This window comes from Lepisma saccharinum, chromosome 24 (assembly GCF_977018435.1).
Source record: "Lepisma saccharinum chromosome 24, izLepSacc3.1, whole genome shotgun sequence".
Taxonomy (NCBI): Eukaryota; Metazoa; Arthropoda; class Insecta; order Zygentoma; family Lepismatidae; genus Lepisma; species Lepisma saccharinum.
Window position 1 is genome coordinate 59,354,882 of NC_139252.1, and position 22,304 is coordinate 59,377,185.

The following is a 22,304-nucleotide window of genomic DNA, read 5'->3' on the forward strand; positions in this document are numbered from 1 at the left end:
CAGAGCCTCGTTCGTCTGCAATATGCAGTCCAAGCTGTAGTAAATGGAAGTTATGTTGGCTTTTGGGCGCCTTAGCAGAAAGGTCGCCCCTTCGATCCCTTCTTTTTATGAGATGCCTGTACTTGCTAATTTGAAACACTACTCTGCTTTGCAAGCTTTTACGGCTCTTCTTAAACAGCGAAGGCCACCACCATTGTTTAAAGTTGATTATTTGTTGATTTTCAACACTTTTTACTTCAAATGTTGGCTGCTCGTTTTCGGTGCTGAGAGCTAAAAGGCAAACATTCCAGGAATGTTTGCCTTCTTCCCCTCAATGATATTCCTACTGACTACTACTACGAGCTAAGAGGGAGAACGTTTGCTTTCTCTGTGCTAGTTGATGCAGCTGAGCTTAAGTAAAAAAAAAAGTATCTTTCTCATCTCAAAATGACCAAAATGTGGAGTGGAAACTTGTTATCTTTTCTCTCACTCATTCAATTATATTTCTAAGTAACTTGCCTGATACAAAAATGGAGGAAAACAACTTAGGGCACTGCCTGATTTCAATGGAGTAGCCAGGAATGAGCAGTGTGTCTGCTCCGGACACGAACTTCACGGCTTCTTCACTGTCCCATCTCATGTGCATTTGTTCGTAGGACTGCAGGGCTGAAGATAAAGCAGGAGGTAGAATTCTTTACAATTATTTCTATGACAGAACATAGATATACAGTATTGGCCATATTATTAGCCTAGTTGAAAAAAATTATGACACAGATTAACTCACTTTATGTGAAGAAATTTGACAGATTTAATGTTTTGTGATACACATTGCATTGTTATACACACTGCAAGTACTGCCAGTACTTCGTATGACCACCTTTGGCTCTTTTCGAGCCCATTTTAATCCAAGGAATATAGAGGATAGGTAGAGTCATCCGAAGATTGCCGATCTTTCACGAATAATTGCCGATCTATCACGAACGCGTGAAGTCGCCACAGAGGCACTGAGCTCGGCTGAAGCAGAGCATTTATATGGGAGATTCAGAAAGCAAAATTATTTTTTTACATTGAGGAGGGGGAGAATATGAATTGTCATTCTCGGAGATGGTATTGAGACATTCTTTTAATGAATAGTAACATAATTGAAAACGCACTACTTTTAAAAGGGGGCAAATCCATGCCTGAAACTTTCTGATCGATGCGTTACAAACAAAGTTGCAGTGTTCTCATTTAGCATTTCAAGCTTTGACAAATCGTATTATAATTTTAACCAAAACGTCGCATGCTAAAGAGAATTACATAATAAATGAAAGAGTTAAAAATAAATAATTAGTAGTATAATTGATGCTATAATAAGCACACTTATAGCGTAGAAAAGAAGAGCTCATATGATTAAACAGCCCGATTTGCCTACACTTAAAACTATGCCAAGATGCCCTTATTCCCCATTTCTTCAAGTGTGATATGCTTTCAATCCCAAGAATCTTGAATCCTAGTGTAGAAAAGAAGAACCCTCAATAGACAGATTTGCCCACACTTAAAACTATGTCAAGAGGGGGCATATAGCCCAATCGGCCATGTGTGTACATATTTAAATCTAAAGAATTTTGAGGCCCTAGTGTAGAAATGAAGAACTCCCCTCAGACAGATTTGCCCATGTGTGCAAAGGCCGAATTTCTCAGTTTGTTGTCCATAAACTTGTCAAAAATATGCCCCCCTTGATATTGTTTTGACTACACTTAAAACTAGGTCAAAAATGTTTATATTCTCATGCTCTACAACTTACGGACCAATACAATGGGACAGGGGCAGGCAAGAAGTTTCATGTTCTTTCTAATCTTTGATCAGTTTCATGTCCCGGCCAGCAATAAATTATGCACGCCTGGGAGATTTTATATGCTAGCATGCATGAGATAAAATCTACACTGTGCCCTTTCAGGGAAAATTGCCATGCCATCATGCTATTAACTCCAATTTACTGGAAGAGCATAAAACTTCACTCTTGCATGTTATCATATATGCCTGAATTGGATTCAGGTTTTGCCTTGTTCTGATAATATATACCCGAGTGAGACTTACAGAACATTCATTGCACAGTTCAAAGTCCAACTTTGAATTGTATTTAGCTGATATAGAGCTCATAACTCCTGGGTTCTGATATTCAATGTGTATTGCATGTGGACATAGTCCCATGGCTTATATGCTTTGTAATCAAGAGGCTTCTGTGTTTGAGGCCTCCCCTGATGGCAAAGTGTTAATATTGTTGCCTTGTAAACAAGAGCTCTGGGTTTGAGTCCTGATAAAATGTGTAAGATTGAAATACATGTGGCAAAATAATATCTCCACACGTGAGATTTTGAGAATATTCACTGCTAGTTGATATACAACTGATAGCTCCCAGATCTGAAACCTGGTAAAGTGTGTTGTACAACAGCATAATAGAGCAAAATTATTTTATATTGGGGATCACCAGAGCCTAGTTTCTGCTGTTGTCTGGGTATAAAAGCACCAGCTCAGTCACTAACTGCTGTTATAATTGTTTTGGCATATTGTCCACAGTTTTGTTTTTTTGGACCAAGAAATTTTATATAAATAAACAATAAAAATGCCAAACTTGAAATATTGCAATCAATGCAATAAAAATATATCTAGTTCTAATTGGGCTAGGCACCGGTTTATTTGTGACCGTAAGAAATGCAGAAGGGCTACAAAAATGTGTCCAAGATGCCATAAAATATTAAGCAAGGCATATTACAAATGGCATAAGTGTATTTGTTATGAACAGTCATCAACATTGCCCCCACAACCATCTACATCTGGTCTGAAAAGGAAGCATGAAACACCTGTTAATGCTAGACCGGCAAAGCAGCCACGCTATAAACCCATCCATAGCAGTTTTAATGGCCAATTAAGGGATTACCGGTTTGTATCAGAGCCAAGATGTGACATTAAGAATTTTTTGAACAGTATAAATCCTGATGTGCAGGCAATTCTAAATGCACAAAATGGCTCTTATAAGCTGTCCCTCAAATTGTTTACACAATATAAGAAGCCAAATGGCACAAAATTTACACAGCCCCACATAACAGAAACTGTAGCTATATATTCAAATGCAAATTCAGACAAAATAATAAGCAGTTTGATAGATCAATTTAATATTAAACACTCTGAATTTGCTGGAAAAGAGTCTGGATGGAGCCTATGCGGATCTTCACACAAGCTCTATGTTAATATTTCTGAATTCAGCCCATTGCAAGGATCTACATATCTGCCATTACCTGCCAATATTAAAAACAAAAGAGCCGTGGTTAACATAGAAACTACCGACCAGAAATGCTTTTTGTGGTGTATTTTAGCTGCTTTGTATCCAGTTTCAAGGCATCCTGAGCGAATAAGTTATTATAAACAACATGAAAATGATTTTGATGAAGCAATGGAGGGTTTAGAATATCCAATGTCTGTTCAGAATATTGATAAATTTGAAAAAAAGGCCAGGGATATTAATGGTAAACAATTATCTATTAATGTATTTATTTGTTCTACTGGCCGTGGCAATTGCTTGATAGCACCTCTCAGAATCAGTACATTTGATGATGATTCTGCTGTTCCGATTGATCTGCTCTTAATTGAAGGGGATGATACACACCATTATACTCTGATACACAGTCTTGAAGCTTTAGTCAGAAAACAACTAGACAAAACTCATAGAATATTCAAGTTGTGCAGAAGATGTTTGACTGTATTTGATGGTCAAAAATGGTAAGTGGGGTTCGGGAAAAAATGCAGAAATTGCTAAAAACAAGTTAATTAAAATACTGTGGGAATCATAAACCTGTTCATATGCTTATGCCTAACCCAAGTCAAAATGCCAAATTCAAAAAGTTTGAAGCCTTGTTGGAACACCCAGCATATATAGTCTGTGATTTTGAATCAAACCTCAAACCCCTTGCATTCTGCAGCCCAGATCCTGATGAATCCTCAATTACATCATACCAGTTACATGAACCTTCTAGTTTTTATTATGTGATTGTACAGGATGGTGTTGTTAGTAAAGAATATTTATACATGGGAGCAGATGCCATCAAAGAATTTGCACATAGAATAGAAAATGAGTGCCATGACATAGCATCTAATATATTATTAAAATCAAAACCCATGTTGCCTTTAACAGAGAAACAGATTGAAGATTTCAACAATGCAGAAAAATGCCCGGTATGTGATTCTGAATTTTCAGATACAAATATCAAGGTGAAACACCATTCTCATACAGATGGTAAATTCTTAATGGCCCTGTGTAATAGCTGTAATATTAAGATCCAGAGACCAAAATTTGTCCCTATATTTTGCCATGGTGCATCCAATTATGATTTTCATCATTTGATCAGGTACGAGGGGTTTGACAAGCAGAATTTAAATATTTTAGCTGAAAATAATGAAAAATATATTGCCATTAGCAAAATAATTAAAGTTAATAGTGTTCCTATTCACTTAAGATTTCTTGATTCATACAGAATTCTGTCTGCTAGCCTGGCTACACTGGCCACTCAATTATCTGATGATCAATTCAAAATCACATGTGCTTTGTTTCCAAATCAGGACCTGAAATTAATTAGGTGGAAGGGTGTATATCCATATGATTATGTTACAGATTTTTCTAAATTTGATGAGTGTTCTCTGCCACCACAACAAGAGTTTTACAGCAAAATCAGAGCATCTGGAATCACTGATGAAGATTATCACCATGCCCAGTTGATGTGGAACAATTTAAAATGCCAGACATTTGGTGATTATCACAAGGCTTATTTAAAACTTGATGTGACCCTCTTAGCTGATATACTTCAGTCATTTAGAAAATCTTCCATGCAAAATTATAAGCTGGATCCAATGTATTTTTACAGTGCTCCGGGCCTAGCATGGTCTGCAATGTTTTTAAACACTAAAATGCAATTGGATCTGATCCAGGATCAAGATATGTATCTGTTTATGGAACAATGTATAAGAGGAGGCATGGTGCAATGTTCTCAGAGATATGCCAGAGCAAATAACAAATATATTCCTGATTATGATCCAGCACTGCCATCAAATTATATACTCTATGTAGATGCCAACAGCCTCTATGGTTATGCTATGATGAAAAAAACTGCCATATGCAGGGCTTGAGTGGGTTGAAGATTTTAATATTGAAGATCTTCAGGATTTTGATGACAGTAACTATGGCCTGTTCTTAGAGGTTGATCTGACAATTCCAGATAATTTACACAACACATTTTCTGATCTGCCCCCAATTCCTGAGGTTAAGTGTTCACCTGGCTCTAAACAGAAGAAATTGATGATGACTCTAGAGCCGAAACAGGATTATGTCATATATTACAAAAACCTCCAGTTCCTGATGAATCATGGTGTTCAAGTGACCAAAGTTGGCAAAGTCTTAAGGTTCAGGCACTCAAGATGGTTGAAGCCATATATTGATACAAACACAGAGCTTCGAACATCTGCAATGAGCCAATTTGATAAGACCTTGTTTAAATTGATGGTCAATTCAGTGTATGGCAAAACAATAGAAAATGTCAGAAAACATATTGATGTTAAAATAATTACTGACCCCAGCCGGAGCAAAAAATTGATTGCAAAGCCCAACTTCAATTACAGAAGAATTTATGATGAGAATATGGCACTTTTCAACATGAAAAAACCAAGATTAAGTTTGATAAGCCTATTTATGTAGGGGCTGTGATATTGGAATTGGCCAAATTACACATGTTAAAATTGTTTTATGATGTGTTGAAGCCTTTTTATAAGGATCGTGTAAAACTGATGTACATGGACACAGATAGTTTTGTTCTTGATATTCAAACAGAAGATGTTTATGAAGATATAACACAGCCTGAATTGTTTAAATATTTTGATACCACTGAACATTCAAAAATTAAACCCCACAACAAAAAGGTGCCTGGCAAGTTAAAAGATGAGACACTTGGTGATGTTATTGTGGCATTTGCTGGGTTAAGGGCCAAGATGTACAGCTTTGAAACATGTAGTGGCGCTATTGACAAAAAGGCCAAGGGCATTGGCAGAGTGACTGTAGACAAAGAGCTTGAATTTGAAGATTACAAAAATTGCCTCAAATCATGTAGCACAATCAGAACATCAGAATCCAGAATTCAGAGTGTGGATCACTTGTTGACTACAAATATTGTAAGAAAAGTGGCTCTGGACCCACATGATGATAAGAGATGCATTTTATCATGTGGCATACATACTCTACCATGGGGTCATTGTGATTTTAAAAGTGGTAATCAATGCCCAATTACAGAGCATGATTTGAAATAAATAAACATGCCTATGAACTTATTTGGGTTAAAAAAACAGGCTATTATGGACCTGCCAACACCACAACCCTCTTCTGATATGATATCTAAACTAAGTGCTTTGTTAATTATTCATCTGAACAGCATACTTACAGATGTTGATGATGAAACAGGTAAAACATTGTACATATTTAACAATAATTTAAATTATTACCAATTACCTGTAGGTGGTCAATTGCAATTTATTACAACCCCTGAGGGTAATGTCAAGATTTCAGTAGGGAGAAATATTTATAGAATTAAGCACTCAAACATGGTTTCTGGCAATGTATATACTGTTTCTGCTGGTGACTGCTTATATATTGAGGTCCCGGGATCATATGACAAGCTTATACCTTTTTTTATAGAATTAAGAATCAGATATTCAATAATAAATAACCACTAAAACAAAATGCCTAATGATATATTTGGCCATACAAGACATGAAGATCACAGTGATGAGATTCTGATGCTTGATGTCAGAGTCAAGAAATTAAGAAGTGATTTACAAGCTTTACAAACCACACTCAATGCCAGTGTTCAACTAGAAATTACAAATTTACAATCACAATGCATGGACCCTCTTCTTAAAATTGATTCTGAACTCAAATTGCTGCTTCAGAAATATACTAATTTGGCCACATTAGATAATTTTCAAAGTTTAGAAGAGGCTGTAGCAGCTCTTCAAGCCAAATTTAAGATCCAGGCCACCAACTCTGAGCAATTGAAACAACAATTGGAAGAGCAGATAAATAATGTCCAGACACAGCTCCAAACAATTGTCAAAAGCATAAAATCACAAGAAGATTTTGATCTAGTGATTTCCACTCTAAAGGAACAGATTCAATCACTGGAGATTCCTAATCTGGGCCCTCTAAACAATGCCATAGCCGAGGTTAAAGAAAAAATTGAGACACTTGAAAATTTTATGAACAACTTGCCATCTTCTGATGCTTTGAGTGCAATAACTCCGAGTGTTGCCAATATTAAGCTGCAACTTGAAACATATGAAGATTTTGGAAAAATTCAAAGTACCATAACCCATCTTGAGGATACAATAGCAGCAGTGCAAAGTGATTTGACAAATGTACAAGAATCTCGCCTGCCTGGTATTGTAGACACCCTTGCCAGTGTCCAGCAACAGATCACAAAGCTTGAAAACCTCAACACTGAATCTGAGCTATCTCATTTTCATCACTTGATCGATGATATCCAAACAAAGCTTGAAATTTTACAACAATCAACACCCACTCAGGCTGATATAGCCCTGCTCCAAAATGCTATGCAAAATGTGGCTGATGCTTCTGAATTAAATAATGTGAAATTGGCACTTGAATCTTTGCAAAATACTGTATCAAATCTGCCTACATCACAGGAACTTAAAAATATTAAGAGAGCTGTGAATCGCATATTGAAATCAGAAGATATCAAGAATATCCAGACAGAGATCAAACAACTTACTCAGACAGTGGCAACTCTACCAACTAATCAACATATTAATGAACTGCATGCCCTGTTTGAGGATATCAGAAGACAAGTCCATGATCTTACAGCTCAAAATTCAAAATTGGCAGTTGTTGAAAATTTACAGCAAATTGTAGCTAATATCAAGCAACAGCTAGGGACCATGGAATCCAATCAAGCAAATGCTCTGTCTGTTTTTGCCACCCAGCTACAAGAGATTGTGCAACAATACAAGAAACTTGTTGTGGACATAAAGATCAAGCCAGGCCATGATGATGTTGTTAGGACCATCAATGAGCACCTTGAATCTGTAACAAGCAGATTGCTTACAGCAGAAAAAGAAATAACCGGCATAATCGAGAATCCTAAACATACAGTAATTCTTGAATTGTACAGCATCCCCAACAAAGAATATGATTCACCATTTACACCAGGTGGCAAAATATATATGCTGTCCCCTGCACAATTTTATTACCAGTTTTTTGTTGGGGGCACACTGAGACCAATCAAGATCAAATATTGGCTTCAACCCCAGGCACACCACTACCCCACCTTATCAATAACAAATGCTGACAACAAACCAAAAATCACCAGTGTATAGTTAGAGGATTTTACAGATCCCAATACATTAGAAACATCTTATGCTGAAGATGATGGCTCTCTGGAATTTCATATACAAATAGGAGACAAATTATATTTAGAAAATCCTGTAGTATCAGCTGCTGAACACCCCATAGTTGCAATATTCCTGTTTACATATTATGTCTAGACAAATTATTGTTGATGAATTACACAGACAAGCCAGACATAATTATAAGAGACTGCCAGTAGTCACAAAAGGCATAGATGATTTATGGCAGTGCGACTTGATTGAGATGGCAAGTGGACAGCTGAAAAACTTAGACAAAATCAACAAGGGCTACAAGTATCTACTCACTGTAATAGACACATTTTCAAAATTTGCCTGGGCTGTGCCACTCAAATCCAAGACTGGAAAATGTGTTACAGAAGCCTTGAGGACAATCATCAATCAGAGTGGAAAATCACCGCGCTATTTGCAAACAGATAATGGCAAAGAATTTTATAATTCTGTGTTCCAACCAGTGGCGTGCCCAGGGGGGGGGGGGGTTGGTGGGGGTTAAAACCCCCCCATTGGTTTCGTCATTTAAAAAAATTCAAAGCAGAAATACATTTTATTTCATAAATTGCCAATATTGTAAAATGTTTACATTTGGCAATGAGAAATGTATTGCTTCTTCAATTACTTTTGATAATATTGGAGTTGAGTTACAGCAATGCACAAGCATTCATTCATTCCTTAGTCACTGAAAAGAAAGGAGAATTTCCTTCTCAGTATGGTCAAGAAAAGAGCCACAACCCTTGGAATGCGAACTGAAGGAATCCCTCCTCCCCTTTCTTTCACTCACGATGACCCTCTTAGGAGAATGACCCTCCCTTTCCTGTTACGACAGTGCTGCTAACTTCCCTTTTCTTTCTTTCCCCCTCTTATACCATTTATGCCAGCAGAGCAAAGTTCTGTGAGATTTGAATCACTACAATCAGTAGGCAAAGTAAGTCAAAATCTTATTTCGCACCTGGATGCATATTTATTTCAAAATATCAATAATTATAATAATAATAATAATTGTTGCAGGCAGTAGCGAGGCATGGTTTTACGAAGTAGGCAATCGATGTTTTGTACAATAGCATGCCGGGAGGAAGGGAGGGATGCGTTATATAGCGCAACTGGCCCAGTCAGTTTCATAAACAAAATAAAAGCAATTAATATGCCAAAATATTATACGTTTTACTCTTGTGCTCTTTACAAATTAGATATTTTTTTCGCAACCAATTTCCAGCCTTCAGTTTATTGAATTTTCTTGTAACATGTGTGAAAGATCACGCTTGAATTTGTGCGTAAATAATTTAGCAGTTGCCAACACTACTGACACTGACACTACTGGTTGCTGTCAACACTGGTGACGTAATTTGAGCTGGACCAAGCTGGATGCATGGTTCAGACATTCGACCGCTCGGTATCTTTCTCCCAAGTCCTGGTGTTTACTGGGGTTGTAGCGAGTTGCAGTCTGCAAGGTAGCAAGTCGAAGTGGTCGTGTTGTGTGTTACGTTTCTGCATGTGTAATAGATTTTTGACGTGGAACTAAAGATGGATAGAAAAAAGAGGAGAAATACATTATTAGATTATTTCAAAAAGAAACAAAAAATGGAAGTTGAAGCTTCACCTTCCACAAATAGAACGTCAGAAAAGGTCGATTTAAGTTCAGAGGAATTCCATCCGAATTGCGAGAGTGAAACGTGCGAACTTTCAGACTCTTGATATTCAACAAGAAGGCATAACAGAAGATATTGCAAACCTTGTTGCAAAATTATGTCAAGGAACTGTCGAGGTAAGTGCCGTTCATTATTTGATAGCAGATATATCCATAGGCGGATTTAGAATTGTTTTTTCTGGGAAGGCACAGCATGTGCTGTAAGCATACAATCGTGTGTGTGCAGGGGAGGGGTGTGCCCGCGTGTGTATGTCTGGAAGACGTGTGTAGGATGTCACCCTATATCACCAATAAACTTTCGCAGGGCGACAGAACATTATGATGAACAAGTTTCCTCAATGATTTCAGGGGCCTCACCGATGGTGGTGTAATCAAAGAGGTCCTGGGTTTGATCCCCTGTGAAGGTGCATTGCACAGTGGTACGTATCCCGATTTAAACTTTAAGACCAGTTCCTATTAACGTATCTGAATATAAAATTGACTTTAAAATCATTTACTTTTTGTTTTGTTCACGAACCCTCGAAAAACGATATTACCTATCTTATAGATCCACCAAGGTATTTGAAACCCTGGCATCGGAGCAGTGGCACTAATGTCGCTAGTGTATATGTATGCAACCACATTATAAAATCACGGTTGGCATGGACAGTTTTATTATTTTGTAGGAAAGGGATAAAGTTTGTATTACGACACGGGATAGACTAGATAGGCATCCTATTAACTGTAAATATTCCTTACCAATCTTCTGAATATTTCTCTTGTACAAACACAACAAATACAATAAGTAATATACGTGTGCAGTAATAAATTCATTTTCTGAAAGCATCTTTTCTGGCATCAGTGGTCGAAGTAGGGGATGCTGCCTTCAGTTAAGAAAGTTTCACAAATCATACCCCCAATTAGAATAATTTTCATATTGAGCATCCTCCACCTACTGTATTGTCTCCATGTTGATCCATACAAGGATGTACCCCCTCGTATTTCCAAAATCGATCAAACATCCCCTCCCTTTTCGGCTACGAATTTGCATTTCGAGCACTGTCTGGCAAGATTTTGTCGGGCTCAGTGACAGATCCTGTGGTGCGGTACTGGGCTTCGGAGCGGAAGGGGGGAGTGGCCCCTTCAACAGCTGGTTTCGCAGTTCCATAACGTTAACTTTATACAAAATTCCTCTCCATAGACCTAATATGAAAATGAATATGACACATTAATGACACTGTAGTAGAAAATGTTAATTACTGAAGCGGTTCGTATTTGTTTGTCCACTGTCAAACAAATGTTTTGACCAATAATATAATAATACAATGCCAAAAATGTACACAATATTTAGCAAAACCATCTCCACAACAAGTACAATGTTGATTGAATTGATGTTTTAAATCCACTTTATGCACAGTAAGGCTAATCGGGACTGGGCCTAAAGTTTAAAGTGAGATCCGAACCATTATTAGCCTCCACCGGGTATTGAACCCGGGACACCTTGAAGTAATATTTCCCTGGGTAAACACACGTTTGCTCATATTATGTACAATCCCGGTAACAACAACATCAAATGAGAAATCATTCTCAACTTTGAGGCACTTGAAGACCTATCTTCGAAATACCATTAAATGGGTTAGCTGCTCTGAACATTCACCGTGATATAAAAGTTACTTGTGATGACATACTGTCAGAACTCGTACAGAAACCTCGATGCCTAAATTTCAGAATTTAAATTGTTGAACTGTGGTACCTTATTTATTACTGTCTTTAAGACATCAAGTAGTCTTAATCTCTTTAATGTTGTTACAATGTTGAGAGCACATACTTTTTGTTTAAAAAATATATTTGAGCAATTAAATATAAAATATTAATAATTTGGAAATATTCAAGCAGGTGCTTTTATATGATGCAATAAAAATATGAAGCATCCATAGCAAATACATTGATTGCGTTCATTGGGGTAAAATCCAAGTATATTAATTATCTAATTTATTACAAGAAATTTGTCCTGTGAACTGGAAAATGTGTTAGATTCATAACCCCCCCTTACGAAAATCCTGGGCACGCGCCTGGTTCCAACAATTTATTAAAAGCCAGTCAATACAACATTATTCGAGTTAAAGTGATCTCAAGGCCTCAATTGTAGAGAGATTCAACAAAACCCTAAAAAATCTTATGTATAAACAATTTACACTTCAAGGTAATTATAAATGGATTAATATTCTTCCAGAACTTCTACATAAATATAACAACTCGGTCCATTCTACAATCAACATGAAACCCTCTGAAGTAACTTCATCTGATGAGCAAAAATTGATCAGGACTGTTTATTATCCTAGATACCAGCCAACAACAAGAAAGGCCAAATACAAGGTGGGTGATCAAGTAAGAATCAGCAAATATAAGCACTTATTCAAAAGAGGCTTTACAAGAAACTGGAGCACTGAATTATTTACAGTGGTTCAAGTTAAACCTGGGACCCTTAACACATATATAATAAAAGACCACCGAGGAGAAATTCTCAAAGGCCGATTCTATGAAGAAGAACTCAGCAAAACTAAACAGCCTGACACATATCTTATAGAGAAAATCATCCGCAGAAAAGGCAACAAGTTAGTAGTAGGGTTTGACCTATAACCAGGACGAGAAAGTATGAGCCACCCTCAAGCAGATTTGGCTACACTTAAAACAGGCTCAACATGCCCATATGAGCTTTTTGCTCAAGTGTGGAACCCCGTCTAATCCAAGATTTTTGTAAAAATGCCCTCGGGAATTTCCTGAGAAAGTATGAATCCCCTCAGATTGATTTGCCTACACTTACAAAAGGCACTTCTGTGAGATTGTTGTCCATAATCCTGTCAAAAATATGCCCCTCTTGATATTTTTTTTGGCCACACCTAAAACTACGCCAAACGTATTAACACACACACACCCACACACACACATACACACACCCACACACATACACATATTTACTTCCGGTTTAAGTTCAATTGGGCACCAGGCTCAATTTGTTTATCTAGTATTAAGATAATATAATTTTTCTAGAATTGCTCTGTGACTCTCTCATTTCTTACATCATAAACATATGATTTTTCACCTATGAGAATAACACTACATATGGTGTCATCAGGTAATGCCTCATGGAATTCACAGATAATTTTAATGTTTGTCCTGTCATTAACCACAACTTGTTTCCTTTTTGAAGTGTCGATGACAAACATGGGTCTCTGTGCTTTGAATTCATCTGGTGTGTAATACATGTCGGTATTGCCAGTAGTGACCCTTTTGTATGCTGTAAATGCTTCATATAATTTAAGGAAATCATCCTTGGACATGTCTAAATTATAATTTTCTCTAGGAAATACCTCATTTCTGCCATTTTTAAGATATATGTTCTTGATGTTGCAGTTATCAAATTTACTTGAATTTTTTTCCTGATTATTGTGTCTTCCAGTCTGAAACAATACCACCACAAAATCCGGCATGTCAAATTGTATACTGGAGAATGAATTTGTAGCATCAAACTCATAATAAGTACCAGTGGCAGGCTTCTGTACACATTGATATAAAATTGTAGAGGAATCTGTGGATTTTTTATTATATCTGCTTTGTATTTAAGAGCATAACTGGCTTCATATTCAACAACTGGGATTCTTAGCTCCATAGTCTGAATAATGCACTTGCCCTCATCAGGTAGGGTATTGGGCAGAGCTTCCCCTGTAGAGTTTAATGTGCTGTACCTCATCAAAGCATTATTATCATTGGCAGCTCTTCTAAATGTGATTCTTAAACCACCCTTCCACATAATATCTTTGTAATCTGAAAAGAATCCTGGCAACAGGCGCATAGGGAACAGCACTGTGTGGCTCTTAGATATAATTTTATCACCAGCCTCAAATCCACCTATTTTGTAATAAGAAGCCTCGGTTTTGGATAACTTTAGTGTGGCCAAAGCTGTGGAGGTAATGCCGGGATAATCCACTCTGTTTATAACAACGCCATGCTTTCTGATCTCAATTTCAGAGAACAGATGCGGCACAAAATTGTCTACCAATCTTATATTTGAATTTGCCGGATAATCTGTTCCATCGAGTTTTACAACATCAAATTTGATGTATAGATCTGCTCTGTGGGGGTGTATAAAGCCATCCCCTACATCAAGATCAACCTCAATTTCTGTGTTGGGTTGATTTAAATTTGCAAATGTCCTCCTGTTTGGGGGGAATGATTGTAGCTCATAACTCTCAATATTTTCCATTTTTTTTGTATGTATTTTTATTTAAATATTAATCTCTATGATAGCAGTTGTTGTGGCTCCAGCAAAATCAACTAATTCTTATTTTTCATTAGTGACCATCAATTCAATGTTATCTATTCTATTATGGCACACAGGAAAATATAATGTTGGGGATGGAGTGTAGATGATTGGCTCCATAAATTCAGAATTAGGTTTAAATGTTGCAATGATGCCAGTTTGTTTGTGAGTGCCTATGCCATTTGATGTGGTGATCATACCCTCAGCCACATTACAGTGAATATTTAGAGTCTCTATGGCTAAGAATTTAGGTATATTAATAGCAGTGTGTTTGATGGCCGGTTCGAGTTTTGTGTTGTTCTCAAATCCTAACAGCTCTCCTATAGTAAACAGATCCACTGTTTCTGTAGCAGATACAATCTCTACTCTGTGAGTGACAGAATTTTGAGTTAATACTATACCTCTGGGTAATTGAGCATTTAGAGTGGACAGATTATATTGCCCTGGAGTGATGACAATTTTTTGATCCCCTACTGCAATTTTGTTGTTGTGGTGTGTAATATTAGGGATCAAGTACATGCCATAAAATGCTCTGAGAGCTATTGTTTTGGGATACACTATGTCATCATGCAATTTGAGTTTCAATATTGAATTTTGGCTGGTGAGATGGAATACCCCCATGATGTTTTAAATACCACAAGGCTTTTTGAAAATTTTCAATTGATGGTTTATTTATTTGAGACATATATCTAAGAACAGATAAACACAAATGTCCACAATTAACATCTTTGAAGTTTTGAACACGGGCATTATTGTAATAAAGATTAGCTGATTTTAGATATTTTACTAAATTTTCAGGTGGAACACCTCCAAATGAATCAAACACAAATGCCTCATCTTTTAAATATTTAAGATAACAGATCCAGTGTGTGCCCTGATTTTTTTACTTATCCAAATTAACAATGCCGCACTCTTTGTTGAGTGGTTGTTCTGGCAAAGAATCAGACATATACACACCTCTAAAATTTTTGATGCCCAGTGGCTTGATTAAAGCTTCAATATCTTGGTTTGTAAGCGGCTCTTGTTTTTTTTAAACTTATTCATGGCTCTCTTAACACCTTTGCCTTGTTTCTCCATAGCCAGATTATGGCGCCTCTGCTCATCTAATTCTGCCCTATTTTTCTTGGCATCTATTACTGTTTTTGCTATGGCAGCTGATCCCCCGGCCAAGCTCCCCACAGCCCCGAGAGCAGCTAAGATGGCAGGGATGGTAAATATAAAGCCACCTGTATGCAATTTTTTTCTACATTGCTGTATTTTTTTAAATTGGGGGTACTAAGCAACAATTTCATACCATGGCCCTTGGCAATACAAGAGCTTTTTTTCTTGCGCTGCTTTTTGGTTAAAAGACTATCAATAGTTTTAAGAGATTTAAGACCTGCATAAGGTATTTGGTACATAACACCCTTGGCCTTCATTGTAGGTTTATTATATACAAATTCACAGCCCCCACCCCAGTTTTTGTTTGGTGTTCATAGCTATGGTGGTTCCCAATGCTGCTATTCTTTCACTTAAAGAAGCATCTTTGCTTACAAATCTACCAAATGCAGCCTCTTCTAATTTCTTGTCTGCAACATATCTCTTGTCAAGATCAGAATGTGTGTTGTATGCTATGTCATGGTCTCTACAAGCAGCATCTAGGGGATTAACACCAGGATCACCTCTGTTTAATCTATGCTCCAATTTTGTGCCTTGACCACAATACTGATAGCCTGGAATGTGTAGTTCAAATGGCAGCTTGTTTATATTGTCATTAACCAACCCCCGGCCCTCAGAAATATTCCAAAATTTAGGTGGTACAGTATTAATAATTTTTATAAGATATCCAATCCCCTTAGTGTCATTCACTATAAAATTAGACAATTTGGTGCTTATCATGTCCATAATTCCAACTTTTTCATTGTAAAAATTGTGGTTGCCAGCATTTTCCTCCCCAGCTATCACCAATAACCTATCTACAAGTTTCCTGACATCATCAACCCACACAAATTCTTTAGGCAGGGTGTTGTATTGTTTGATTCCACTACCAGTCTTGATCTGTGGCCATATGGGCTTGATTAAATTGTTGTATTTTGCTCCTCTGCTAGACTTGACTCTTTTTTGAGTGGGATTATTGTTCTGGTATAGAGCATCTGATTTTATTAATATTTCTTTGTAATGTTCATAATCTTGATCTGTATAGCTGCCAGGCCTCTTCCTAGTCATCAGTTCCCACATTCCAGGTGTGCCAAGATACTTAACAAAAGCACCTCTTTCTCCAAGATGAGATTCTGAATAAACAATTATATCATCTCCCATAAATGTTACTCTGAAATTGCCAATTCTATGTATGATGCTACCATCAAGCTCTGTGTCAGCATATAAGCCAAACACCTCATCTGTGTTGTCTTTAGGTGTGGTTAAATATTTTTGAGCAAGAAGACCCAATTCAATAGGATCCTGAGTAGCTTCAATTCTTCTAAGAGCAATAGGACTAGGTGTATGAATACTGGAAAGTGGGGTGAATGGATAATCTAATATGTTCCTAGCAGCTACAGGTACAAGCTCTGTGATCAAATTTTGATTTTGCTCTGTAACAGTTTTGATATTTTTACCTAAATCACTAATAGCATCAATCATGGGCTGTTCTGTTTGTTTGTGTTTTTCATAAATTCCCCGGTTCTCTGATTTCCATCCCTTAAATCTTTTTACAAGATAATCTCTTAATTTAAGATCATCAATGATTGGCCTTTTCATGGTTATTTATTTATGTTTCAATGTCTAGAAAATTGTTGATTTTATTTCTGTATTTGCCACTATTGGGTGTTCTTGTCATATCAATTGTGACAAACCCATAACTGTCCTGGTTCCAGCACCTACTGCAAAACTTGGAAAAATCATTGTAGCTCAAGTCCCCACCTACATATTCATCATGTATGTGTTTGAGGTTGGTATGATCTTGATGAAACACACATATAAAATTGCTGTTGCCTCGGATCAGCTGCTTCGGTATTTTTGAAAAAGTCTGTGCCAGGTAGAAACAATCAATGTTTTTGTGTCGGCCCTGTGTAAAAAAATTTCTAACCTTGTTTTGATTATCCAGTATAATGTCATCAAACACAACAACAGAATTATCGAGACATTCATGGAGTGGCTTAACATCTGGTTCAAAAGTGGCTATATCCAATCCATCATAAAGCTTCATCAGCTGCTGATATTTTAATTGTTCTAAGCTCTTAGAGAAAACATACAAGTGCCTGTTTTTCCAGTCTAACCAGTTGGGTGCCAATAAAAAATTATCAACCATTAGTGTAGTTTTACCACAAGCAGATGGCCCAACAATAAGACACCTAATATTTTCAGGCAGCAACTTGCCATTTCTCTTAATCTGCTGTTCAGGTTCTGGCAGCCTTTTTATAACATCCCAGGTGCTTATATTATCACTTTGTTTGCATCGATCCAGCTGTGTTCTGGAAGTCCTAGCCATTTGACAAATAACTTGTTGAATTTCTCCTCGGTGATCTTTCATTATATATGTGTTAAGGGTCCCAGGTTTAATTTGAACCACTGTAAATAATTCAGTGCTCCAGTTTCTTGTAAAGCCTCTTTTGAATAAGTGCTTATATTTGCTGATTCTTACTTGATCACCCACCTTGTATTTGGCCTTTCTTGTTGTTGGCTGGTATCTAGGATAATAAACAGTCCTGATCAATTTTTGCTCATCAGATGAAGTTACTTCAGAGGGTTTCATGTTGATTGTAGAATGGACCAAGTTGTTATATTTATGTAGAAGTTCTGGAAGAATATTAATCCATTTATAATTACCTTGAAGTGTAAATTGTTTATACATAAGATTTTTTAGGGTTTTGTTGAATCTCTCTACAATTGAGGCTTTGAGATCACTGTAACTCGAATAATGTTTTATTGACTGGCTTTTAATAAATTGTTGGAACACAGAATTATAAAATTCTTTGCCATTATCTGTTTGCAAATAGCGCGGTGATCTTCCACTCTGATTGATGATTGTCCTGATGGCTTCTGTAACACATTTTCCAGTCTTGGATTTGAGTGGCACAGCCCAGGCAAATTTTGAAAATGTGTCTATTACAGTGAGTAGATACTTGTAGCCCTTGTTGATTTTGTCTAAGTTTTTCAGCTGTCCACTTGCCATTTCAATCAAGTCGCTGTGCCATAAATCATCTATGCCTTTTGTGACTACTGGCAGTCTCTTATAATTATGTCTGGCTTGTCTGTGTAATTCATCAACAATAATTTGTCTAGACATAATATGAAAACAAGAATATTGCAACTATGGGGTGTTCAGCAGCTGATACTACAGGATTTTCTAAATATAATTTGTCCCCTATTTGTATTTTAAATTCCAGAGAGCCATCATCTTCAACATAGGCTGTTTCTAATGTATTAGGATCTGTAAAATCCTCTAACTCTACACTGGTGATTTTTGCTTTGTTATCAGCATTTGTTATTGATAAGGTAGGATAGTGGTGTGCCTGTGGTTGAAGCCAATATTTGATCTTGATTGGTCTCAGTGTGCCCCCAACAAAAAACTGGTAATAAAATTGAGCAGGGGACAGCATATATATTTTGCCACCTGGTGTAAATGGTGAATCATATTCTTTGTTGGGGATGCTGTACAATTCAAGAATTACTGTATGTTTTGGATTCTCAATTATGCCTGTTATTTCTTTTTCTGCTGTAAGCAATCTGCTTGTTACAGATTCAAGGTGCTCATTGATGCTAACAACATCGTCATGGCCTGGCTTGATCTTTATGTCCACAACAAGTTTCTTGTATTGTTGCACAATCTCTTGAAGCTGGGTGGCAAAAACAGACAGGGCATTTGCTTGATTGGATTCCATGGTCCCTAGCTGTTGCTTGATATTAGCTACAATTTATTGCAAATTTTCAATAACTGCCAATTTTGAATTTTGAGCTGTAAGATCATGGACCTGTCTTCTGATATCCTCAAACAGGGCATGCAGTTCATTAATATGTTGATTGGTTGGTAGAGTGGCCACTGTCTGGGTAAGTTGTTTGATCTCTGTCTGGATATTCTTGATATCTTCTGATTTCAATATGCGATTCACTGCCGTCTTTATATTTTTAAGTTCCTGTGATGTAGGCAGATTTGATACAGTATTTTGCAAAGATTCAAGTGCCAATTTCACATTATTTAATTCAGAAGCATCAGCCACATTTTGCATAGCATTTTGGAGCAGGGCTATATCTGCCTGAGTGGGTGTTGATTGTTGTAAAATTTCAAGCTTTGTTTGGATATCATCGATCAAGTGATGAAAATGTGACAGCTCAGATTCAGTGTTGAGGTTTTCAAGCTTTGTGATCTGTTCCCGGACACTTACAAGAGTGTCTACAATCCCGGGCAGGCGGGATTCTAGAGATTCTTGTACATTTGTCAAATCACTTTGCACTGCTGCTATTGTACCCTCAAGATGGGTTATGGTACTTTGAATTTTTCCAAAATCTTCATATGTTTCAAGTTGCAGCTTAATATTTGCTACACTCCGAGTTATTGCACTGAAAGCATCAGAAGATGGCAAGTTGTTCATAAAATTTTCAAGTGTCTCAATTTTTTCTTTAACCTCGGCTATGGCATTGTTCAAGGGGTCCAGATTAGGTATCTGGAGTGATTGAATCTGTTCTTTTAGAGTGGAAATCACTAGATCAAAATCTTCTTGTGATTTTATGCTTTTGATAATTGTTTGGAGCTGTGTCTGGACATTATTTATCTGCTCTTCCAATTGCTGTTTCAATTGCTCAGAGTTGGTGGCCTGGCTCTTAAATTTGGCTTCAAGAGCTGCTACAGCTTCTAATAAACTTTGAAAATTATCCAATGTGGCCAAGTCAGTATATTTTTGAAGCAGCAATTTGAGTTCAGAATCAATTTTAAGAAGAGGGTCCATGGATTGTGATTGCAAATTTGTAATTTCTAGTTGAAGACTGGCATTGAGTGTGGTTTGTAAAGCTTGTAAATCACTTCTTAATTTCTTGACTCTGACATCAAGCATCAGAATCTCATCACTGTGATCTTCATGCCTTGTATGGCCAAATATATCATTAGGCATTTTGTTTTAGTGGTTATTTATTATTGAATATCTTATTCTTAATTCTATAAAAAAGGGTATAAGCTTGTCATATGATCCAGGGACCTCAATATATAAGCAGTCACCAGCAGAAACAGTATAAACAGTGCCAGAAATCATGTTTGAGTGCTTAATTCTATAAATATTTCTCCCTACTGAAATCTTGACATTACCCTCAGGGGTTGTAATAAATTGCAATTGACCACCTACAGGTAATTGGTAATGATTTAAATTATTGTTAAATATGTACAATGTTTTACCTGTTTCATCATCAACATCTGTAAGTATGCTGTTCAGATGAATAATTAACAAAGCACTTAGTTTAGATATCATATCAGAAGAGGGCTGTGGTGTTGGCAGGTCCATAATAGCCTGTTTTTTTAACCCAAATAAGTTCATAGGCATGTTTATTTATTTCAAATCATGCTCTGTAATTGGGCATTGTTTGCCATTTTTCAAATCACAATGACCCCATGGTAGAGTATGTATGCCACATGACAAAATGCATCTCTTATCATCATGTGGGTCTAGAGCCACTTTTCTTACAATATTGCTAGTCAACAAGTGATCCACACTCTGAATTCTATTTTCTGATGTTCTGATTGTGCTACATGATTTGAGACAATTTTTGTAATCTTCAAATTCAAGCTCTTTTTCCACAGTTACTCTGCCAATGCCCTTGGCCTTTTTGGCAACAACACCACTACATGTTTCAAAACTGTACATCTTGGCCCTTAACCCAGCAAATGCCACAATAACATCACCAAGTGTCTCATCTTTTAACTTGCCAGGCACCTTTTTGTTGTGGTGTTTAATTTTTGTATGTTCACTGGTATCAAAATATTTAAACAATTCAGGCTGTGCAATATCTTGATAAACATCTTCTGTTTGAATATCAAGAACAAAACTATCCGTGTCCATGTACATCAATTTTACACAATCACCATAAAAAGTTTCAACACATCATAATACAATTTTAACATGTGTAATTTGGCCAATTCCAATATCACAGCCCCTACATAAATAGGCTTATCAAATTTAATATTTGTTTTTTTCATGTTGAAAAGTGCCATATTTTCATCATAAATTCTTCTGTAATTGAAGTTGGGCTTTGCAATCAATTTTTTGCTCCGGCTGGGGTCAGTAATTATTTTAACATCAATATGTTTTCTGACATTTTCAATTGTTTTGCCATACACAGAATTGACCATCAATTTAAACAAAGTTTTATCAAATTGGCTCAATGCAGATGTTCGAAGCTCTGTGTTTGTATCAATATATGGCTTCAACCATTTTGAGTGCCTGAACCTCAAAACTTTTCCAACTTTGGTCACTTGAACACCATGATTCATCAGGAACTGGAGGTTTTTGTAATATATGACATAACCCTGTTTTGGCTCCAGAGTCATCATCAATTTCTTCTGTTTAGAGCCAGGTGAGCACTTAACCTCGGGAATTGGGGGCAGATCAGAAAATGTGTTGTGTAAATTATCTGGAATTGTCAGATCAACCTCTAAGAATAGACCATAGTGACTGTCATCAAAGTCTTGAAGATCTTCAATATTGAAATCTTCAACCCATTCAAGCCCTGCATATGGTAGTTTTTTCATCATGGCATAACCATAGAGGCTGTTTGCATCTACATAGAGTATATAATTTGATGGCAGTGCTGGATCATAATCAGGAATATATTTGTTATTTGCTCTGGCATATCTCTGAGAACATTGCACCATGCCTCCTCTTATACATTGCTCCATAAACAAGTACATATCTTGATCTTGGATCAGATCCAATTGCATTTTAGTGTTTAAAAACATTGCAG

The 22,304-nt window shown here is 36.7% G+C and overlaps 1 protein-coding gene across 1 annotated transcript in view; it reads right to left on the reverse strand.

Moving 5' to 3' along the window:
- The window catches only part of LOC145978194 (glutamate-gated chloride channel-like), an 87,589-nt gene that overhangs the window by 23,860 nt on the left and 41,425 nt on the right, over positions 1–22,304 (reverse strand). Inside the window, exon 4 of the mRNA XM_083110636.1 lies at positions 499–645. Coding sequence (XP_082966762.1) covers positions 499–645 — 147 coding nt within the window. The remainder of the gene's footprint in view (positions 1–498; positions 646–22,304) is intronic.